Source organism: Podarcis melisellensis (genome assembly GCF_964234715.1).
Source record: "Podarcis melisellensis genome assembly, chromosome: Z".
Taxonomy (NCBI): domain Eukaryota; kingdom Metazoa; phylum Chordata; class Lepidosauria; order Squamata; family Lacertidae; genus Podarcis; species Podarcis melisellensis.
Genome location: NC_138547.1, coordinates 18,335,544 through 18,353,988, shown reverse-complemented (window position 1 = coordinate 18,353,988; position 18,445 = coordinate 18,335,544). Strand labels below are relative to the sequence as shown.

General features: G+C 47.9%; 2 protein-coding genes across 10 annotated transcripts in view; both read right to left on the bottom strand.

Moving 5' to 3' along the window:
- The window catches only part of SEC16A (SEC16 homolog A, endoplasmic reticulum export factor), a 39,185-nt gene extending 37,687 nt beyond the window's left edge, over positions 1 to 1,498 (bottom strand). For 5 of the 7 annotated variants that reach the window (XM_081897737.1, XM_081897743.1, XM_081897741.1 and 2 more), the window contains exon 1: positions 508 to 656. The gene's annotated coding sequence lies outside the window, so the exon portion shown is untranslated. Of the gene's footprint in view, positions 1 to 507; positions 657 to 1,395 lie in introns of those variants that run through there. The other 2 variants (XM_081897739.1, XM_081897738.1) reach the window with 2 other exon arrangements.
- Positions 1,499 to 8,521: 7,023 nt separating this feature from the next.
- Positions 8,522 to 18,445, bottom strand: part of NOTCH1 (notch receptor 1) — a 99,280-nt gene continuing 89,356 nt past the window's right edge. For 2 of the 3 annotated variants that reach the window (XM_081897735.1, XM_081897736.1), the window contains 7 exons: positions 17,027 to 17,243; positions 15,961 to 16,051; positions 15,224 to 15,389; positions 14,359 to 14,654; positions 13,829 to 13,976; positions 13,648 to 13,745; positions 8,522 to 12,906 (listed from right to left, as the gene is read on the bottom strand). In XM_081897735.1, coding sequence (XP_081753861.1) covers positions 11,503 to 12,906; positions 13,648 to 13,745; positions 13,829 to 13,976; positions 14,359 to 14,654; positions 15,224 to 15,389; positions 15,961 to 16,051; positions 17,027 to 17,243 — 2,420 coding nt within the window. In that variant the 3' untranslated portion in view covers positions 8,522 to 11,502. The remainder of the gene's footprint in view (positions 12,907 to 13,647; positions 13,746 to 13,828; positions 13,977 to 14,358; positions 14,655 to 15,223; positions 15,390 to 15,960; positions 16,052 to 17,026; positions 17,244 to 18,445) is intronic. The other variant, XR_014164883.1, reaches the window with a different exon arrangement.

Genomic DNA, 18,445 nt, shown 5'->3' with positions numbered 1-18,445 from the left:
ACTTGACTCATGTAGCTCAGCACTGTCAACATGGAGCGGCACTGGAGAGCCTCAGACTCACAGGACGTTCCTAGCCTCACCATAGGAGCCTGTTCCTGCAAATCACAGGCTCTAACCACTGAGCTACATCCTCCCCTTAGAATAATTTTCGGGTCCTCGTGGTTATGAATAGAAGGGCTGAATTAAACAAGAATGCCAGCATATTTAACTCAGCATTAGTGAGGGCCGAACTTGGGCCCCTCCTGCGTGCATGCAAGAGAAGTCACAACCTCGCCCTGAGAGGCTGATTTATTTCTCGTGAAGAAAGCCCATCCGCGACCGCCGCATCCTCATCTTTATAACCTTCTCCTTCACCACAATAGCATGCGACGGATAGAAGAGAGGGTGGGAGAAAGGAAGGGCCTGCCAGGTAGACTGCCGCTGAGCCTGGAGGCTCCACCTTTATCCCCGCACCGGCCTACTCCGCCCTCTCCTTCCTACGCCCCCGACACCCCCGGGGGGACTCACCTGCTTACCGCTCCCTCAGCAGTAGCACAAGCAGCGCCAACCGGCTTTAACGGTGCCTCGGTGACAGGCAGGCAGAAGCAAAAGCAGCAAACGCCGCCGCCATCTTGGAACATCCGGCAGCGCAGACGTGTCACGTACGCCCCTAACCATGCGTGTGACGCCATCACGGCCCCCCGCCCCCCGCTTTGGCCGGCTCCTACACAAGGTAGAGATGCATGTAGACTTACGAAAAGGGATGACTATAGACCCGTACACGATTTCACTTCCGAGTTCACTTGCGAAAGTTTTTCTTTCTTTTTTACTCCTCGCCCCTTTTGCTCCCTAAGAGCCACGAGGACTGGAAACTTTGGCTGCCTGAAATGCCTTGCATTTAAATCATATTTCCAATCCACCCCGCAAAGGATCGTGGGAATTGCAGCTTGCTTAAAAGTGCTAAAAGTGTAGCTCTGAGGTGTGGTGAACTACAGTTCCCAGGATTCTTTCGAGGGGAGAATCGCTATGTACATTACAAAGATGTCTGCAAACGTGACATGAAGGTTGGCAACATCAACCTCGCCGTGCGTGAATCCCTTGCAGATGATCAGAGTGGCTGGATCCACAGCAGTGCTCAGAGGAGGAATGACTGCTAGGAGGAGCACAGAGAGAAGAATCGCCATGGTGCACCTGTAACAGCGAAACCGGGTGCCTTCATCTACCCCAGATGCAACAAAACATCTCTCTCCCATATCAGTCTCTACAGCCACATAAGGCGCTGTAACCTTCCAACAGCTTAACAGCTTATCTTAAACTCCCAAAAGCACACGCCTTCATGGTATGCTAACAACGTACAGGTGCCCTTTCTTGGGTGGGTTAGAATCGATCCATAGCAGTTGGGATCAGAGCGCCTACCTGTCATCTGTGTTTGTGTTCCGGTGGGAGGAAACAGGAATTGAAGGGTGGGCATGCTGATCCTTATTTTCTTAGCTCTACGGTTTCGTCCGCCGTCAGTAATTCGTTGCTCGGCGTTTCCGTCCTCCGCCCCCAATCAATGAGTCAGTTAAAGGAGAGGCCACGGCGATCCCTTTAAGGAAGTTCTGAACTCTCCGGCGGGAGGAGGCGGAAAGAGCTGAAATCATTCCCCGGCTTTTCAGCTCGGAATCTTTAGTGCGTGGAGTAGGCTGGCTAAGAGCCCCACCGTGCCTCTGAGCATGCACAGAGTTCCCTCGCCCTACACGCATTTCTTGAGCTTGAGAGACCCGGAGGGAAGGACGCTCATTCCCCCACACACACTTTATTACAAACACTTTCTTTTTATTTAGTTTTAAATTTTTCGCAGAATTCTCCGCAAAAGTTTTGCAACCCAAATTTAATTTACATGAAGACGATGCCTGGGAATATTTTGAAGGTCAGGGTGGAGGCTCAAGCCATTTGTGCTAAAATGCTAACCAAATCTGCATCCACACTGAATAATAATAATATTATTATTATTAATAATAATAATATAATTTATTATTTGTACCCCGCCCATTTGACTGTGTTGCCCCAGCCACTCTGAGCGGTTTCAAGCAAATATAAAAGCATAACAAAACATTAAATATGAAAAGTTTCCTATACAAGGCTGCCTTCAGATATCTTCTAAAAGTTGTATAGTTCTTGATGGAAAAAGGTAAAAGGTGGATCTAGACAGATCCTCATGAATTCATATGATTTTTTCATTCAAATTAAATAAAATCACCATGATACTGTAGACCATGTCTTACTCTGTAGACAGCATAAAAAAAATCACACATCCACTGTTTTGCAGGGGTGCAAAAACTTGGTTAAAAAACACAGATCCTCATGATTTTTGCACTAGATCAGGCCAAAGTCACCATCAGATCAAACATCATGGCCATGGGCACAGCATCCACCACAAAAATCACGCATCCACGGGTTCCTGGCCATATTGTTGTTGTTGTTTAGTTGTTTAGTCGTGTCCAACTATTCGTGACCGCATGGACCAGAGCATGCCAGGCACTCCTGTCTTCCACTGCCTCCCGCAGTTTGATCAAACTCATGCTGGTAGCTTTGAGAACACTATCCAACCATCTCGTCCTCTGTCGTCCCCTTCTCCTTGTCATGGATCCTCACGCTTTTTGCATTGGGCCACCCCAATCTCACCGTCAAATCACACATCATGTCCAAGGGCACAGCCTGCACCACAAAAAACAGTGAGTTTGGGTTGGCCCAATGCAAAAAGCGTGAGGATCCATGACGATCCGTTCTTCAAAACCACGCTTTTGAGCCATGGAGTTGCCAGGAAGCCATGGATTTTAGTTTTGTTTGGTGCAGGCTGTGTCCCTGGACATGATGTGTGATTTGACAGTGAGTTTGGGGTGGCTCATTGCAAAAAGTGTGGCAATCCTTGATGATCTGTACATCAAAACCACGTTTTTGGGCCATGGTATGACCAGGAAGCCATGGATCAGAGTTTTTTGTGGTGCAGGCTGTGCCCCTGGCTATGATGTGTGATTTGACGGTCAGTTTGGGGTGGCTCATTGCAAAAAGTGTGACGATCCTTGAGGATCCGTGCTTCAAAACCATGTTTTTGGGCCATGTAGTGTAGTTGCCAGGAAGCCATGGATTTTAGGGTTTTTTGGGTGCAGGCTGTGCCCCTGGACATGATGTGTGATTGCATCTCGAGGCCCCAGACCCACCCCCAAAATAAATACACATGGACACTTATATTAGTTTAAGTTTTGGGGCAAATTTTTGCCACAACTTTATTGAAACACAATCATGTGAGTGGTATTGACTTAGGCATTGACTCCCCACTATAACTGACTCCACCTCTCAGGGTGATTGTCCAATGGGGTAAACCAAACGAGGGAGCAAGGTTGATGAGGACCAACCTAAGCTCACCCCGGGGTTCCTGTGGTCCTGGCCCCTCAAGCAGACTTCGGACGAGATCCAGAACCCCCAAATTCCTTTAACGGAATACCCAGTTCCTGGAGGGGCAGGTGATGGCCGCACCTCTCCTCCCCACAATCCAACAGATCCAATGCCTAACTGCCACCTTACAAGTTGTGATGATTTGCTAAGAGGTAGGCGAAAACAAAATGGCTAGAGTCAATCTGCCAAATGGAAAAAATTCCCACCCAGCCCCTGTTCCAAAACAGGCGACCCAAACCAAAGCAAGGCCAAGCAACTTTACCTAGACTAGGGAGGGTGGGCAGGTGTTCAGCCGTGCAAATACAAGTGCCCCACTTGCATCACACTGCTGTTTTTAAAGACCCTGGGATCACGCCACCTACTGGCTACTGGCTACAACTTCATGGCATGATCCCAGGGGAATGGCCAGGACTTCCTGCTCCCCCCCCCCCCCATTTTAACCCTGTCAGGTGAGCTCTTGGTCCTGAGCGCAACCAGGACCCTCTGTTATGAGGATCCCATTTGACAGTGAGTTTGGGTTGGCCCAATGCAAAAAGCATGAGGATCCATGAGGTACCGTGCTTCAGAACCACGTTTTTGGGCCACGGTATGGCCAGTGGATCCATGATTTTTGTGGTGCAGGCTGTGCCCATGGCCATGATGTTTGATCTGATGGTGACTTTGGGCTGATCTAGTGCAAAAATCATGAGGATCTCCAAGGATCCGTGTTTTTTAACCATGTTTTTGCGCCACTGCAGCCCCACGAAACAGTGGATGCATGATTTTTTTGATGCTGCCTACAGAGGGACGCGGGTGGCTCTGTGGTTTGTCGATCAGAAGGTTGGCGGTTCGAATCCCCGCGACAGGGTGAGCTCCCGTTGCTCGGTCCCTGCTCCTGCCAACCTAGCAGTTTGAAAGCACGTCAAAGTGCAAGTAGATCAATAGGTACCGCTCTGGCAGGAAGGGAAATGGTGTTTCTGTGCGCTGCTCTGGTTCGCCAGAAGCGGCTTAGTCATGCTGGCCACACGACCCAGAAGCTCTACGCCGGCTCCCTTGGCCAATAAAGTGAGATGTGCGCGGCAACCACAGAGTGGGTCATGACTAATGCTCAGGGGTCCCTTTACCTTTTTTATAGAGTAAGACATGATCTACAGTATCATTTTGGTTTTATTTAATTTGAATGAAAAAAATCATATGAATTTATGAGAATCTGTTTAAAATCAGCTGGATCCGCCTTTTACCCTTTTCCTTTCCCGGACATAGGCGGTATTCAGCCCCCGTAAGCAGTGTCTGGGTGGAAATTGCTGAAATGTCATGGAAGCATAGATTTTGGTGATTTCCAGTTAAAACAGCTCAAAAACTCATTGTCTTTTGTTAAGATTTCTTTTTAAAAGAAATGCTCAAGAACTTTTCTCTCATTGAAATATGGCAACCCTACTTTTGTGGCACCTGTCTGTCCACTGTGAGGCCAGGATGCAGGACTGGATGTATCCCCATCAGTGGTGCCCTGTGAAATGCTAAATAAAAATTGTGCCCTTGCCACCTCTCGCACTCTGTTCTGCAGCATTGTTGTGGCATCCCCTGCAGCACTGCAGCTACACTGATCGCACTAGCCTAAAATTGCCTGTGGCCACATTATTCCTGACCCAGCAGCCAGGTTCTTATTATCAATGACCATAGCTAAACTATGGAGCTTGCTCCCACAGAAGGCACCAATAGCCACCAACTTGGATGGCTTTAAAGGAGGATTGGACAAATCCACAGCAGAAGAAGAGACTACTGCCGGCTAATAGGCATGATGGCTGTTTACTGCCTCCAATATCAGAGGTGGATCGAATAGTTTGCAAAGGTGAGGGGAGTGCTGTTGCGTTTTCAGGATCCCCTTTATTTGGTTGCTTTGAGACAGGAGGTTGGACTAGATAGGCTCCTGTGTTGAACTGAAGGTGAACTGTTCTGGAAGATTTGCTAATGACATCTTGGTAGTCAAGATAAGCCCACAATTAATTGGTAGCTGTTGCAGCCATGAGCTCATATATCACTTGCTTTGATATAAGCTAATTGTCTTGCTTTGATGTTACCCTTATCTGTGGGGTTGGGGTGCTGGGCTCTGAGCCCAGAAAGGGAAGCCATCTGTAAGACTTGAGTTTTTGCCACCTATGCCCTCATCTGGTTAGGTGAAGTGATGGGCAGTCTGGTGATGTATGCTGCTTTGTGGATAAAGAATGTATGGACATTTGCTTGGGTGTAGACAAGCCATCTCCTTGCTGCAGTGTCCATCCCACATCTACAAAGGCTAGGAGAACTGGCAGGCTGCTTTGCTGTAAGTCTACACCTTCTCTTCTTTGGTATTCCTGCACCCAACCACTCCCATGACCTATAAAGACGTAAACGGCTCAGGACCACAATACCTCATGAGCCACTTCTTCCCATATGAACAACTGCAATCACCATCTGAGGCCCTCCATGAGAGGTCAAGAGGGTGACAACATGAGTGCAAGCCATCTCTGTGGTGGCTCTCCGTTTGTGGGATGCTCTCCTGGAAGGCTTCTCTGATGCCTTCATTCCATATCTTTAGGCACCAGGCATAAACATTCCTCTTCTCCCAGGAGTCCACCACCTTCTGAGAAAGTCTGTTCCACTATGAAACAGCTCTTACAATCATAAAGTTTTTCCTAATGTTTAGCTGGAATCTCCTTTTATGTCATTTGCTTACACAACAGGACTTCCAGAGGGTGTGGGGACTCTCCAGAACAGATTTTGGGGAAACACTTTGGGTGGAGGGCTATAGGAATGAGGAGAGAAAGGTGAAGTCCTTTTATGCAAGAAGTCCACTTCTGTGGTGTTGGATTCTACCCCATGATTTGTTGAGCCAGATGGTGAGAAACTAGTCGCAAACAGCTTTTACCACCAGAAAGTTCTTCCTGATGTTAAGTCGGAATCTTCTTTCTTCTAACTTGAAGCCATTGGTTTGGGTTCTACCCTCCAGAACAGGAGAAAACAAGCTTGCTCCATCTTTCACGTGACAGCCTTTTAGACATTGAAGATGCTATCATATCTCCTCTCAGTGTCCTATTTTCTGGACTAAACATACCCATCTCCCTCAACCATTTCTCGTGAGGCTTGGTTTCGACACTTGATCATCTTGGTTGCCCTCCTATGCACATGTTCCAGGTTGGCAATATTCATCTTAGATTGTGGTGCCCAGAACTGGATACAGTACTCCAGTTGTAGTCTGATCAAGACAAAATAGAGAAGGACTGTAACTTTCTTTGATTGGGCCACTATATTTCTCTTGATGCAGCCTAGAACTGCATTAGCCTTTTTTGACACTGCATCACACAGCTGACTCATGTTGAGCTTGAGGTCTACTAAGACCCCTAGATCCTTTTCCCATATACTACTGACAAGCTAGGGATCTTATATTTTCTGCCTGCTTATTATTGTATGGCGCTGTGGGTAAAACCAGTGCCTAGGACTTGCCAATCGTATGGTCGGCGGTTCGAATCCCCGTGGCGGGGTGAGCTCCCATCTTTTGGTCCCAGCTCCTGCCCACCTAGCAGTTCGAAAGCACCCTTAAGTGCAAGTAGATAAATAGGTACCGCTTTATAGCGGGAAGGTAAACGGCGTCCTGTGTGCTGCGCTGGTGCAGGCTCGCCAGAGCAGCGATGTCACACTGGCCATGTGACCCGGAAGTGTCTGCGGACGGCACCGGCTCCCGGCCTCTAGAGTGAGATGAGCACACAACCCTAGAGTCTGTCAAGACTGGCCCCTATGGGTACCTTTACCTTTTTATCCAGCTTAATTTCAATGCATCCACCAACTTACTTGGATACACCCTTAAGTAACTTTAAACCTTACCAGACAAAAAGTGTTTTGCTGCTTGAGGCAATGTACAGTGGCGCCTCGGAAGTTGAACGGAATCCGTTCCAGAAGTCCGTTTGCCTTCCAAAATGTTTGGAAACCAAGGTGCAGCCAATTGGAAGCCGGGGAAGCCCTGTCGGACGTCCAGGTTCCAAAGAACGTTTGCAAACCAGAACATTCACTTCCAGGTTTGTGGTGTTTGGTCAGAGAAACAGTTCCTTTTGTAGTGATTTGCTGTTTCCCCCCCAGTGGGGATCTGCTGCTGCCTCTATTTTATTTATAGTGGAAAAGGTCAATAGCAGAGATCTCAGAGTGGCTGAAACATGCAGGCCCCACCTGTCAAGGTGGATTTAGCGGCCAGTGTTAAATTTGCAACCTGGCTTCTGTTTTGCAGTAAGGAGGGCTCACCTTTCAGGGTCAGTGCTTAAAAGGGTATTCCTCAAAGGACTCTCATTAAATTGTGGGCGGCGGGGGGGAGGAGTTTCCATGGCAAATGCTCTGCATTTTTTTTACATCCTGATAAATGAGTATACCTGTAATATCTAGGCAGGATTTTGCTGAATCAGCAAGATGCAAGACTACTCAAAATTGTTGGCTGCTGGAAGTTAATTTTTACAATGTTTTTTTTAAAAAGAAGGGATCACATCCAATGTTGATCCTACTCAGAGTAGACCTAGTGAAATGAATACCTATACACCTTAATTTCAATGCATCCGCCAACTTACTTGGATATACCCTTGAGTAACTTTAAGCCTTTCCAGACAAAAAGTGTTTTACTGCTTGAAGCAATGTACAGTGGCACCTTGGAAGTTGAACGAATCAGTTCCAGAAGTCCGTTTCACTTCCAAACTATTTGGAAACCAAGGTGCGGCTTCCAATTGGCTCCTGCAGCGAATCGGAAGCCGCGGAAACCCCGTCGGACATCCAGGTTCCAAAGAACGTTCGCAAACTGGGAACATTCACTTCCGGGTTTGCGGTGTTCGGGAGCCAAAACGTTTTGAGTCGCAAGGTGTTTGCCAACCAAGGTACAACTGTATTTTCTTATGAAGCTCCATTAAAAATTAAAAAAAACTGTTATAAGAATGTTAAAGAGTATGAGAGTTGGGTCACCTTGTTTAGCACCTTTGTCTTCAACAGTGGCCAACCAGATGCCCCAATGAGAAGCCAACAACCAAAACCTGAGCACAACAGCAGCAATTCCCCCCACCTGTGATTCCCAGCAACAGACGCAGGATTAAGAAGGGGGAAAAAACCACATTTCAACTTTTATAGAATTTCTAGATGCCCCGGGGGCATACTTTATTGCAAATCAGTTAACAAAACAAAAACAGAAAACAAAAAAATACATCCTTTTGCAAACTACACATTTTGCTTGAACATTTTTATTATGGAAGGGTGCTTTTTTACCACCCACATCCATCCCATCCCACCCCACCCCCCACACTTAAGAAACTACACTCTAGTTTATAAAACATAAAACAATGAACACCAGAGGGTGTTTAAAAATCACTTTGCTTTAGGGATATCCCAATATCAGCACTTCGCCATGCTTCGTAAGAGGTGGATATTCAAGAGGCTCCCTCACAAATGGGGTGTGTGCGCGCGCGCGCGATGCTTGAGTGTGGCAAGGTGAGGTCCAGCTGGACAGAGGACCACCGTAGCACCATAAACGCACAGGATATTGGAATGCCCCCACCCCACCAAAGCCAGCAACTTGGATATGTTAGTACAGTGGTACCTCGGGTTACAGATGCTTCGGGTTACAAACTCCACTAACCAGGAAGGTTAAGCCCAATTAGCGAAAGCACACCTCAGGTTCAGAACCGTTTCAGCTTAAGAAAGGACCTCTGGAACGAATTAAGTTCTTAACCCGAGGTACCACTGCATAAGGGTAGTGTTTCTGAATTAGGAAGCCCCTGCAAAGTCAATGGCATGAGCGCCAAATGAAATGTATGTCAGATTGAAGTCTTCAAGGGTGGCTCACTTGGCAAATCCTGCCAGTGAAACTAACTCGTTCTCAAAAGAGTGCTGTGGTCACACAAAGGCCTTGTTCAGTTCAGTGACTCTCTCAGTGAACTTTTTGGTGGATTGGGCTCCTTCTCTTGAGCAATATTTCACCACCTCTAAACCACTTTCAACTTAAAACCGTTTTAGATTTTTTAAACAAAATCCACCCTTTATCTCTCTTTTCTTTAAGTAAAAACAAAACAAAACAAAAAACTTATTTACAGAACATTAGCTTTGCCATAGGCTTATACTATATATTTATATATATAATAATTTTTTATTTTTTTTTACAAAGTCGACCCCCTTCCCCATTCTCCTTATTGCCATAAGAGCAAACATCCAACGTGCCGTTCCGGAAGACTTTGCAATCTCTCTCTCTCTCCCTCTGTCTTAAAAACAATGAATTCAGCCCCTTTTTGCTTTCTGGGGGTGTCCTGTGATGACAAGAGTCCAACCCAAGTCGGGCTGTAAAACTCATTTCAAAATCAGGAACACCTAACTGGGGCCTGGCCAGTTTGGCACTGGCATCTCCCAAAGGGCCACCCAAGGCAAATGTTTAGCCAGCCCATCAAGGTCTAGGTATCCCCACCCCCCATGCCCCTGTCACTGCCCTCCTGCATGTGGGGCGGGGCAGAAAGATTGGAGGGGGGCGGGTTTGGAACTGCTGGCCTAGATTCTGGCAAGCAGGGTTTAATTTCCACCCAGAGTTCCACTCTCCAGCTCCCAATATTCAAGTGGGACAGGAACACAGTGAATTCCACTGAGGACTCTACAGATGAAAGGTGAGAGCCACTCACAAGATGAGGGGGTGGGATTTGCAGTTGCTGCAGGGGGCTACACTGGAAGCAACAGGGGCAGGAAGAAGGTTGAAGCGGCACCCTCTCCAAGACATGTCCCTGAGTGCAGCACCTTTTCACTCTCTTCCATAGAAGTGAATGGGTTGCTAGGATCAACCCCTTCTGGGAAAATTACAGCGCTGTGATATTTATAGGTGAGCCTATTGCCACGTGACTAATGGCCTGTGGCTCATACCCTGAGGTCTCTCTACACTGCACAGACACACCAACCCTCTCTCTGGGTAACCCTAACCTATACAGCTTATGTTTTCACACAGACACATACATCTCCTGCCTGTCATAATCAACAGCATTTTGTTTAAGTCTTCTCATAGTAAGAAATGTGGTTCTTAAAATGGCAACACCCCCCAAGGTGATGGGTGCTTTAAAAATAGCACGATTGGGACAATTTAGAGAAAAACCACAAAGCTATCCTGGAGTCAAAGTAAAGTTTCTTCCTCTGCACCAAAAGCCTTTTTGAGCACAAGACTTTTTTGGAGAAGGGAAGTTGGAGGGTGGGCCCCGAAGGAAGCATTGGGATTTCATTTATAGCTTAGAACCCGTGATCCTGATTTTTGATCATAGGCAGTATTTCAAATAAATAAAAAAGAAGGAAAGCTTGCTATCATGCAAAAAAGGACAAGCGAGATAAACTGTATAATACTGAAACTTTAAAACAGAAATTCATGGCTGCTGTCTCATAATATTCCCAGACTCTATCCACCCTCATACAAGGGAATATTTTAAAGCACTTAACAAAACAAAACAAAAAAACAAAACAAAACCCAACAAAAACCATCAACAACCACCCTCCCCCCGCAAAAAACCATCAACTTAAGTTTAAATTATAATTTCCCTTCAAATAGGTAAACCTTTGTTGAAAAAATGTGCCCATCCTCCCTATTTTTCCAGAATTAAAAACAAAAACAGGAAAAGAAATATCTTGTTCAATAAATAAATGTCACTATATAATCATGGGTCTTTGCTTACAGCTTTACAAAAGAAAACCTCTCTGCACAAGAACATCCTTGTGGTATAAAAGTTTTTGTTTTTGTTTAAAGAGGATGTCCTAAAAAAAAAAAAGTAGTAAGCAAGAGAGAGCAAACCCCATTAATAAGATTTTAAAATTTGGACCACAGCAAATGCATTCCACTGAGCTCTCAACAAAACTTATAAATAAAAAAGGCAGTGTTTTCATGTAGTACATAAATAAATACTAACGAAGAAAGAAAAATGTTGAAATATCCCTCTTACATTGTATGTAAAAATACTTTTCTTTTTATATATATATATAAAAAACAGAAACTCAAACCAAAGGTTACTCTGGTTCAACCAAAGAAGCATCTCCCTCCGAAGGAAACTCTCTGGGGTCGCCTGCCCAAGCGGTTCCCCTCCTCTTGCTCTACTTGAATGCCTCTGGGATGTGCCCCATCTGCGACTGCATGCTGGTGGGCGGGCTTGAGATGCCCTCGGACCAATCTGACAGGTTGGAGTGTGGAGATGAGCTTGACCATTGGTCCGGCGACTCCGGGGAAGGTGTCAAGAACGGGTGGTCTGGCACCTGGAGCTGGTGGCTGGGGGTGTTGTCCAAGGGGGAAGAGTAGCTGTGCTGGGAGGGTGGAGTCAGGAACTGGGTGGTGGTCATGGGCTGAGTGAGGGCAGAGGGCAGGGAGGTGGCCAGGACCTGGGTGTCCTGGGGCAGGATGGTGTGGACTGCCAGAGCCCCGCCATTCACTTGCTGCTGCAAGTCAGGCTGGCCCAGCTCATTCCCTAGGAAGTTTGCACTCCCGGCATTTGGGGCGGTGTTGTGGGTCTGCTGCTGCTGCTGCTGCATGCTTTGCTGCTGGATCTGCTGCAGCTGCTGTGCCTGCAGGAGATGGGGCTGGGCATTGGCTGGCAGGCGGCCGTTGGGCATGGCCTGGTAGTTCATAATCTGGGACAAGGTGGTGGTGGGCAGCCCATTGTGGAGGGAGGTCAGAAGACCGTGCTGGAGGGCCTGGCCTTGCGGGAGTGCCCCCTGCTGCAGGCCATTCCGCATAGGGTTGTACTGGCCCTGCACCTGAATGCCACTCTGCATCTGACTCAGCCAGCTGCATTGCCCGCTCAGGCCAGGCGCTCCGCTCACGGTGAAATTCATGACAGTGGCGTTGGAGGTGGGCAGGTGGGAGAGCCGCGGGGGCACCGAGTCGAAGGGCTGTTGCATCCGACTGGCACCCAGGCCCAGGTCTTGCTTGCCCACCAGGTTGAGGTGGTTCATGCTCAGGTGGGCATCGGGCATCCCTGGCAGGTGGTTGAGGGGCATGGAGGGCGACAGTTGGAAGGGGGAGGTCATCAAGGGAGGAGATGCCACATCAGACAAGTACCCACGGGGGGACTCTAGGGAGTCGACTGGGGAGAGGACACTGGAGCTGTCCAGCAGGCAGCCTTTGCCCTCCTGCGACTTCTTCCGGCGGGCCTTGAGGTCCTTGGAGGACTCCTTCCCGTTGCAGATCAGTCCCTTGGCGCTAGGCTTCCGCGCCTTTTTGCCCTGCATAGCTGGCTTCAGGCTGCCGATGTAACTGCTAGGCGAGCAGAGGGGCGGGGAGAGGGTAGGTGCCCCCAGGGGCCCACTGTGCAAAGGGGGGCTGCGCACTAGGTTGTACTCGTCCAGGAGGCGGACGATATCATGGTGCATGCGCTCCTGGGCGATGTCCCGTGGCAGGCGGTCCATGTGGTCTGTGATGTCCCGGTTGGCGAAGTTGTCTAGGAGGACCTTGGCTGTCTCATAGCTCCCTTCTCTGGCCGCCAGGAACAGAGGGGTCTCCTCCTAAGGGCATGGGAGGAAAGGGAAGAAGAAAGCAGACTATTAGAGGCTCTTCTCCAAAATGAACAGGGTTATGCAGCTGAAGTATTATTAGTCATTCCTTACATTTACCAATTTGCTTTACACAATGAAAGGTCTAGCTACAGCTTAAGAACATAAGAAGAGCTCTGCAGCTGGATCAGGCCAATGGCCTACTTGGTCCAGCATCTTGTCCTCACAGTGGCCAACCAGACACACCAACTGGAAGCAAAAGAGCCCTCTCCCCTTTTGCAGTTTCCAGCAACTTGTATTCAGAAGTGTTGCAGAGCATAGCCATTATGGCCAGTAGTCACTGATAAACTTCTCTTCCATGAACTTAAGTCTTGTCCTCTTCTAGAGTCATCTAGGTTGGTGGCTATCCCTGCCTCTTGCGGGAGGGAGTTTTATAATTTAACTATACGCTGCATGAAGGACTTTCTTTTGCCTATCCTGAATCGTCAAACGGATGCAAGTCAAGTTCAATTAAAGCTAATTCCCTGTTTCCCATCCTAAATTGCAGATAAACGATAAACTTCTCCTTCTGCCCAGGGAAGCCCACAAGATGCCAGGGCACCTCTCTCCTATTTCGCAGCTTATTCCAGCAAAGCTTCTGACCCTGTCATTGAAGATCCTGGGCTTGCTGGTCCCGTCCTTGGCTGGATGGCCAGTAGCTCTGCCTCGCACTGGCCCACCCCTGCTCCAGGAAGAAGTCCCCTCCCTTCTCACCTTGTTATTCTGCATGTCTTTATTTGCCCCGTTCTTCAACAGCACAACAGCGGCATCAATATTATTCACGGCAGCAGCCCAGTGCAGCGCTGATTTCCCTATGGACACAAAGGCACAAATGTTAAGGCCATGACCATGAGCCCCTCACCCTTCCCCAGAATGCTTTGGGAATGCCAGGTACCTAGGTCATCAACCGCATTGACGTCTGCATGGCAGCTGATGAGGTCTTCCAGCATGCCCTCCACAGCCAAACGGGCAGCCAGGATGAGAGGGGTTGTTCCATCGTGCATGCGAGCATCCAGGTCGGTGGCCCTGTTCCTGATCAGAATCTGTCCCAGGAAAGAGAGACATCTTAGTTATTTGACATCCTGGCAGGGGTAGACTGGGAAGGCAAGAGAGTGAATGTCCGTTCTACAGCCGCTCAGCTGAAAGCCACATGTAGCTAACCAGAAACTCAAAAGTCCCTGCTTTGCATTGCAGGGGGGTTGGATGAAAAAAGAAAAACCTCACTGGGAAGGCAGAATGGTTGCATCTGAGGAACTTAGGCCCAGAATGAGCACAGCTTTTGCACTAGAGTCACAGAATGATAGGAATCATAGAATTTTAGGGTGGAAAGGGACCTCAAGGGTCATCAAGTTCAATCCTCTCCAACAGGGAGGGAGCTACCCAGCCCTCCTGCACCAAGCTCTGGAAGCACTGGACTCGCCTTACCTGGAAGACCCCCTGAGCGTCGGCCGAGACGGCAGCATGGAGCGGCGTCTTCCCCATGTGGTCCTGGATGTTGGCATCGGCACTGGCTTCCAGCAGTCTCTTGGCTGCGTCTGAGCGTGAGTAGCGGGCGGCCAGGTGGAGGGCTGTCTCCCCAGTGCGGTCTGTTTGGTTGTGCAAGCTGGCCCCCTGGTAGATGAAGTCTGAAATCACGGCTGGGGCATCCTCCTCCTCTTCACTGTTGCCCATCTCCAGCCCACCTCCGCTGCAGGAGGCGATCATCAGTGGCGTGAATCCATCTGCCAAGGCACAAGTGGAGGGAAATCTGTCAGAAGCGCAATGACAGAGCCTGGATGCACTCCCACGATATCAAAGCACCAGGGCCTGAACTAAGCCCGAAGATTGGTGGTCAGGATCTAAGAACAAGTGTCTTGTTTCTGGACCAGACCAAAGAGGGCCCATTCAGTCCAGCATCCTGTCCTTACAATGACGAACCACATGCCTCTTCTGGGAAACCTGAAAGCAGAACATGAACCACAAGAGCAACTCTCTCCTCCTGCCATTTCCAGCTACTAATATTTGGAATCATTACTGCTTCCAACCATGGAAACAAGAGTATAGCTATCATAGCTAGTAGCTGTCAATGGAGAAAGAGAAGGCTATCAAATGTGTCTGATCCTCTTTTAAAGAGCTGGGCTACTCCAAAGTCCTGTTCCCCCTCCCAAAATCCCACCTGGCCTGTATGCTGTTTGGTTCTTCCCCTGGGCCAGCTCTAATGCCCTCCCTCCTGGCATTGTCTTCCTTTCCCCTGAAAAAATCACGGCAAGGGAGGAAGAGAGAGGCTTTGACACCCACACACCCTCCTTACCTGGTCCTCGCACGTTGACATCCATACAGTCAGCATCAATTTCCCCTTGGGGTGGGGTGGGTGCCATGGAGGAGATGCGCAGGTCGGCTGCATCCAGGTGCTGCTGTGTCCACTGCCTGTGGTCAGCCTGGTCATTCATGTCCGGCAACATGGCCTGTTCTTCCACCTGGGAAGAGAGGCGATTGAGGTTTTAAAGGATCCTTTTGGACATAAAACTCTACTCTTTCTCGCACATTGTGCTGCTGAGTTGAAAACAAAGAGTTATCCCCTCTGCCCCCAACTTCAACAAATATAAAATGAACCCTGCCCACTACACGATATGGAAAGCTAAATTCTATTATCAGAATGAGAGTTGTTTAATTTTGCATAAGTGGGTTTTCCAGTATTTCCTGAAACTGGAAAGGCAAAGGGGGAGAAGGCAAGGAAGGAAGGAGCAATGTGCTGATCTTCTGCTGAGGACAAGAAACTTGCTTTTTTAAGACAAGACCAAAGATAGGGGCCTCTTGGTGAAATCAGGCAGGGAGATCTACAGATGCCCATAGGGGCCTTGGCTGTTGTGGGATAGCAAGGTAAGCCTGGGGGGGACCTGGGGGGTGTCAAAAAGTTCCATTGGGCCAGGGATGAGGGAGGGACTCACAGTGCATACCAAATGCATCCAAACAGGATGGAAGAGACCTATGAATTAGTGAGTGCCTTTAAGGCTGAAACGGCATAGAAACAGCAGCTCACTGGCTTACCCTGAACTTCTTGGTGTCTAGTGTCTCCTCATCACCCCACTCATTCTGGTTGTCGTCCATCAGGGTCCCATTGGAAGCATTTTTCAAGGGTCTTCATGGAGAAAAAATAGGAAATTAGATCCACCTCTAGAAAAACCAAACTCTGCATTTTTTCACCAAGGCTAAATGGAGTAATTAAGGATGGTGATGATTTAAAAAGTTTCCCCTGCCATACTTAGACTTGTCCAAGCTGTGCTTGGGTGACATTTCAGACATCATTTATCAGAGCTGGGCACTGTACATGGGAACTTGCTTAGAAGCTGGAAAAGAAGTGAAATTAAGGACCAAGCCTCTCCAAAGTCCTTCCACCAGCCTCAGTGTGCTATTTCTGCCTTGTGTGGATAATGCACCAAATCTGCTTTTTATATATGCCATAAAACCTTGGTGCTACACTTGGAGAAAGCAGACAAAAGCAAATGGGCAGGTTGTGCCCAAACCCAAAAGGATCCTTCTTTCCTCCAAGCCAAAGGAGGACTACAGTAATGGATCTAAGTTAGCCATGCTCATCAATTTCAGTAGGTCTACTCTGTGAAGGGCTAAACCCCTTGCTCTGAACTGCCCGGCCTTCTGGCTTCCACCATCCTTCCCTGGAAACTCCACATGTTCATTTCAATGGCCTGGAAAAACTGACACTTAAATTGGGCTCAGAATATCCCTCCCAAAAATATTTTGACACCAAATTTCCCTTCCTCTCCAGCTTGTCATCCAGAGAGCTGTGGCACAGCAAAAATTAAAACCAACTTTTTTTAAATGTGCTGAGTGAAAAGCTAACATCAAGCCTTTGGCAAAACTTTGTGCCCTCTGGATTTTTGCATTATAACTCCCATCAGACCATGGTGGCTGGGACTGATGGGGGTTGTAGTCCGAAACATCTGGAGGGCACCAGGTTGATGAATAAAAAGAACTATGGTCCCCAACAACAGCAGCAACCCAGGAAGGAGGTGGGAAAGGGCCTTTCCCTCCCTCCCCACCCAACCAAATGGCAACAAAGGAGACCCAGGAAGAGGTGAAGAGGGGGATTACTCACTTCAGCCCCACAGAATCCTCCCCCAGGGGCTCTCTGCGCTTCTTCTTGCTGGACTCGGTCACTTTGAAGCCCTCAGGGAACCAGAGCTGCCCATGTTCCCTCCGCCGCTTGCGCGATGCCAGAACCCCGAAACCAACGAAGAGGAGGAGGAAGACACCAGGCACCACCATGTACATAGGGTACCACTGGGTGCTCTTTTCGGGGTCAGTACTTTCACCTAGGAGAGAATGAGAGGCAGAGTGTGACGAGAGGACCTCGAGTTAAGATGCATCTCTGAATGGAGGCAGAAGGCAAAATGCAGTGAAATTAAGTTAATAAGCTGCCAGCCTGGCTGTGTCTTGATTCTTCCGCCTGCAACCGAACCCCCACCCCTCCCCACTCACTGCCCCCAAACTCCTCCAAAGCCCCCTGGAAAAAAGAAGGTCATTTTTCTACGCTGTTCATCAGAATTGCAAACTGTTTCTGTATCTGCAGCGCTGGAGGAGGAGAGGGTTCCCCCCTTCCTCCTTTCACGGATAAAGGATTAAGCAAACTTCAAATCATTGCATTCACATTGAGCTGTTAAGTCAAAAGGATTGAAGGGGGATTTGGAAGATGCAAACTTCAACACTCTGCGTGTCACTGATCGATTACAAGGTTTGGGTTGTGGGGTTAACTTTGCGCTCTCTCTCTCTCTCTCTCTCTCTCTCTCTCTCTCTCTCTGCCCCCTCCACTCCTTCATCCTCCCCCAGCAGTAATGATTTTGGAATCAGCTATGGATGAGAGAGGGGCGGAACCGTCAAGACAGAACTTCGAAGAAGAACTAAAAAAGAGTTAAAGAGATGCCACTTCCTTCTTAAAGAGGAATCAAGTTCTTTTTACGATATTGTTTAAGACAAACATCATACACTGTAACTCTTTTGAATTTATTCCATAAAATTTATATACCATTTGATTGTTGAGGGGGGAAACACCCAACCCCCCTAAAACAACAAAATTACCAGCAAAAAACCCACCATTTAAATCATTCAAAAAATGACTAAAACCAGGAATAGGCTAAAAAGCATATTCTTTTTGGCTCCCACTTAAAATTTGTTTGAGGAAAGTCCATCCAGACATACTGAATGATGACAAGTGTTTTAATCTGGTTTTTAGCCTACTGTTGATTTTAATTATTTAATATGCCTTTAAATACGTGCTTTAAACTGTCACTTATCTGTATTTCTTAGCCCTTTAATGTTGTCAGGCTTTTATCTTTTTGGAAAATGCTTAGAGTAATGGCTCCAAAATTCTCCCCACCCCCACAAATAGACCACCTGAAAATTGCTGAGGGTCTCAGTGGACCACTGAATTATTTCTCAGCTTGTTGTAGAAACGGAAATGCACCATGCTAGATGCTGTGTGGTTTTTAGCTGCATTCTTAAATTCCTGCCTGCCAGG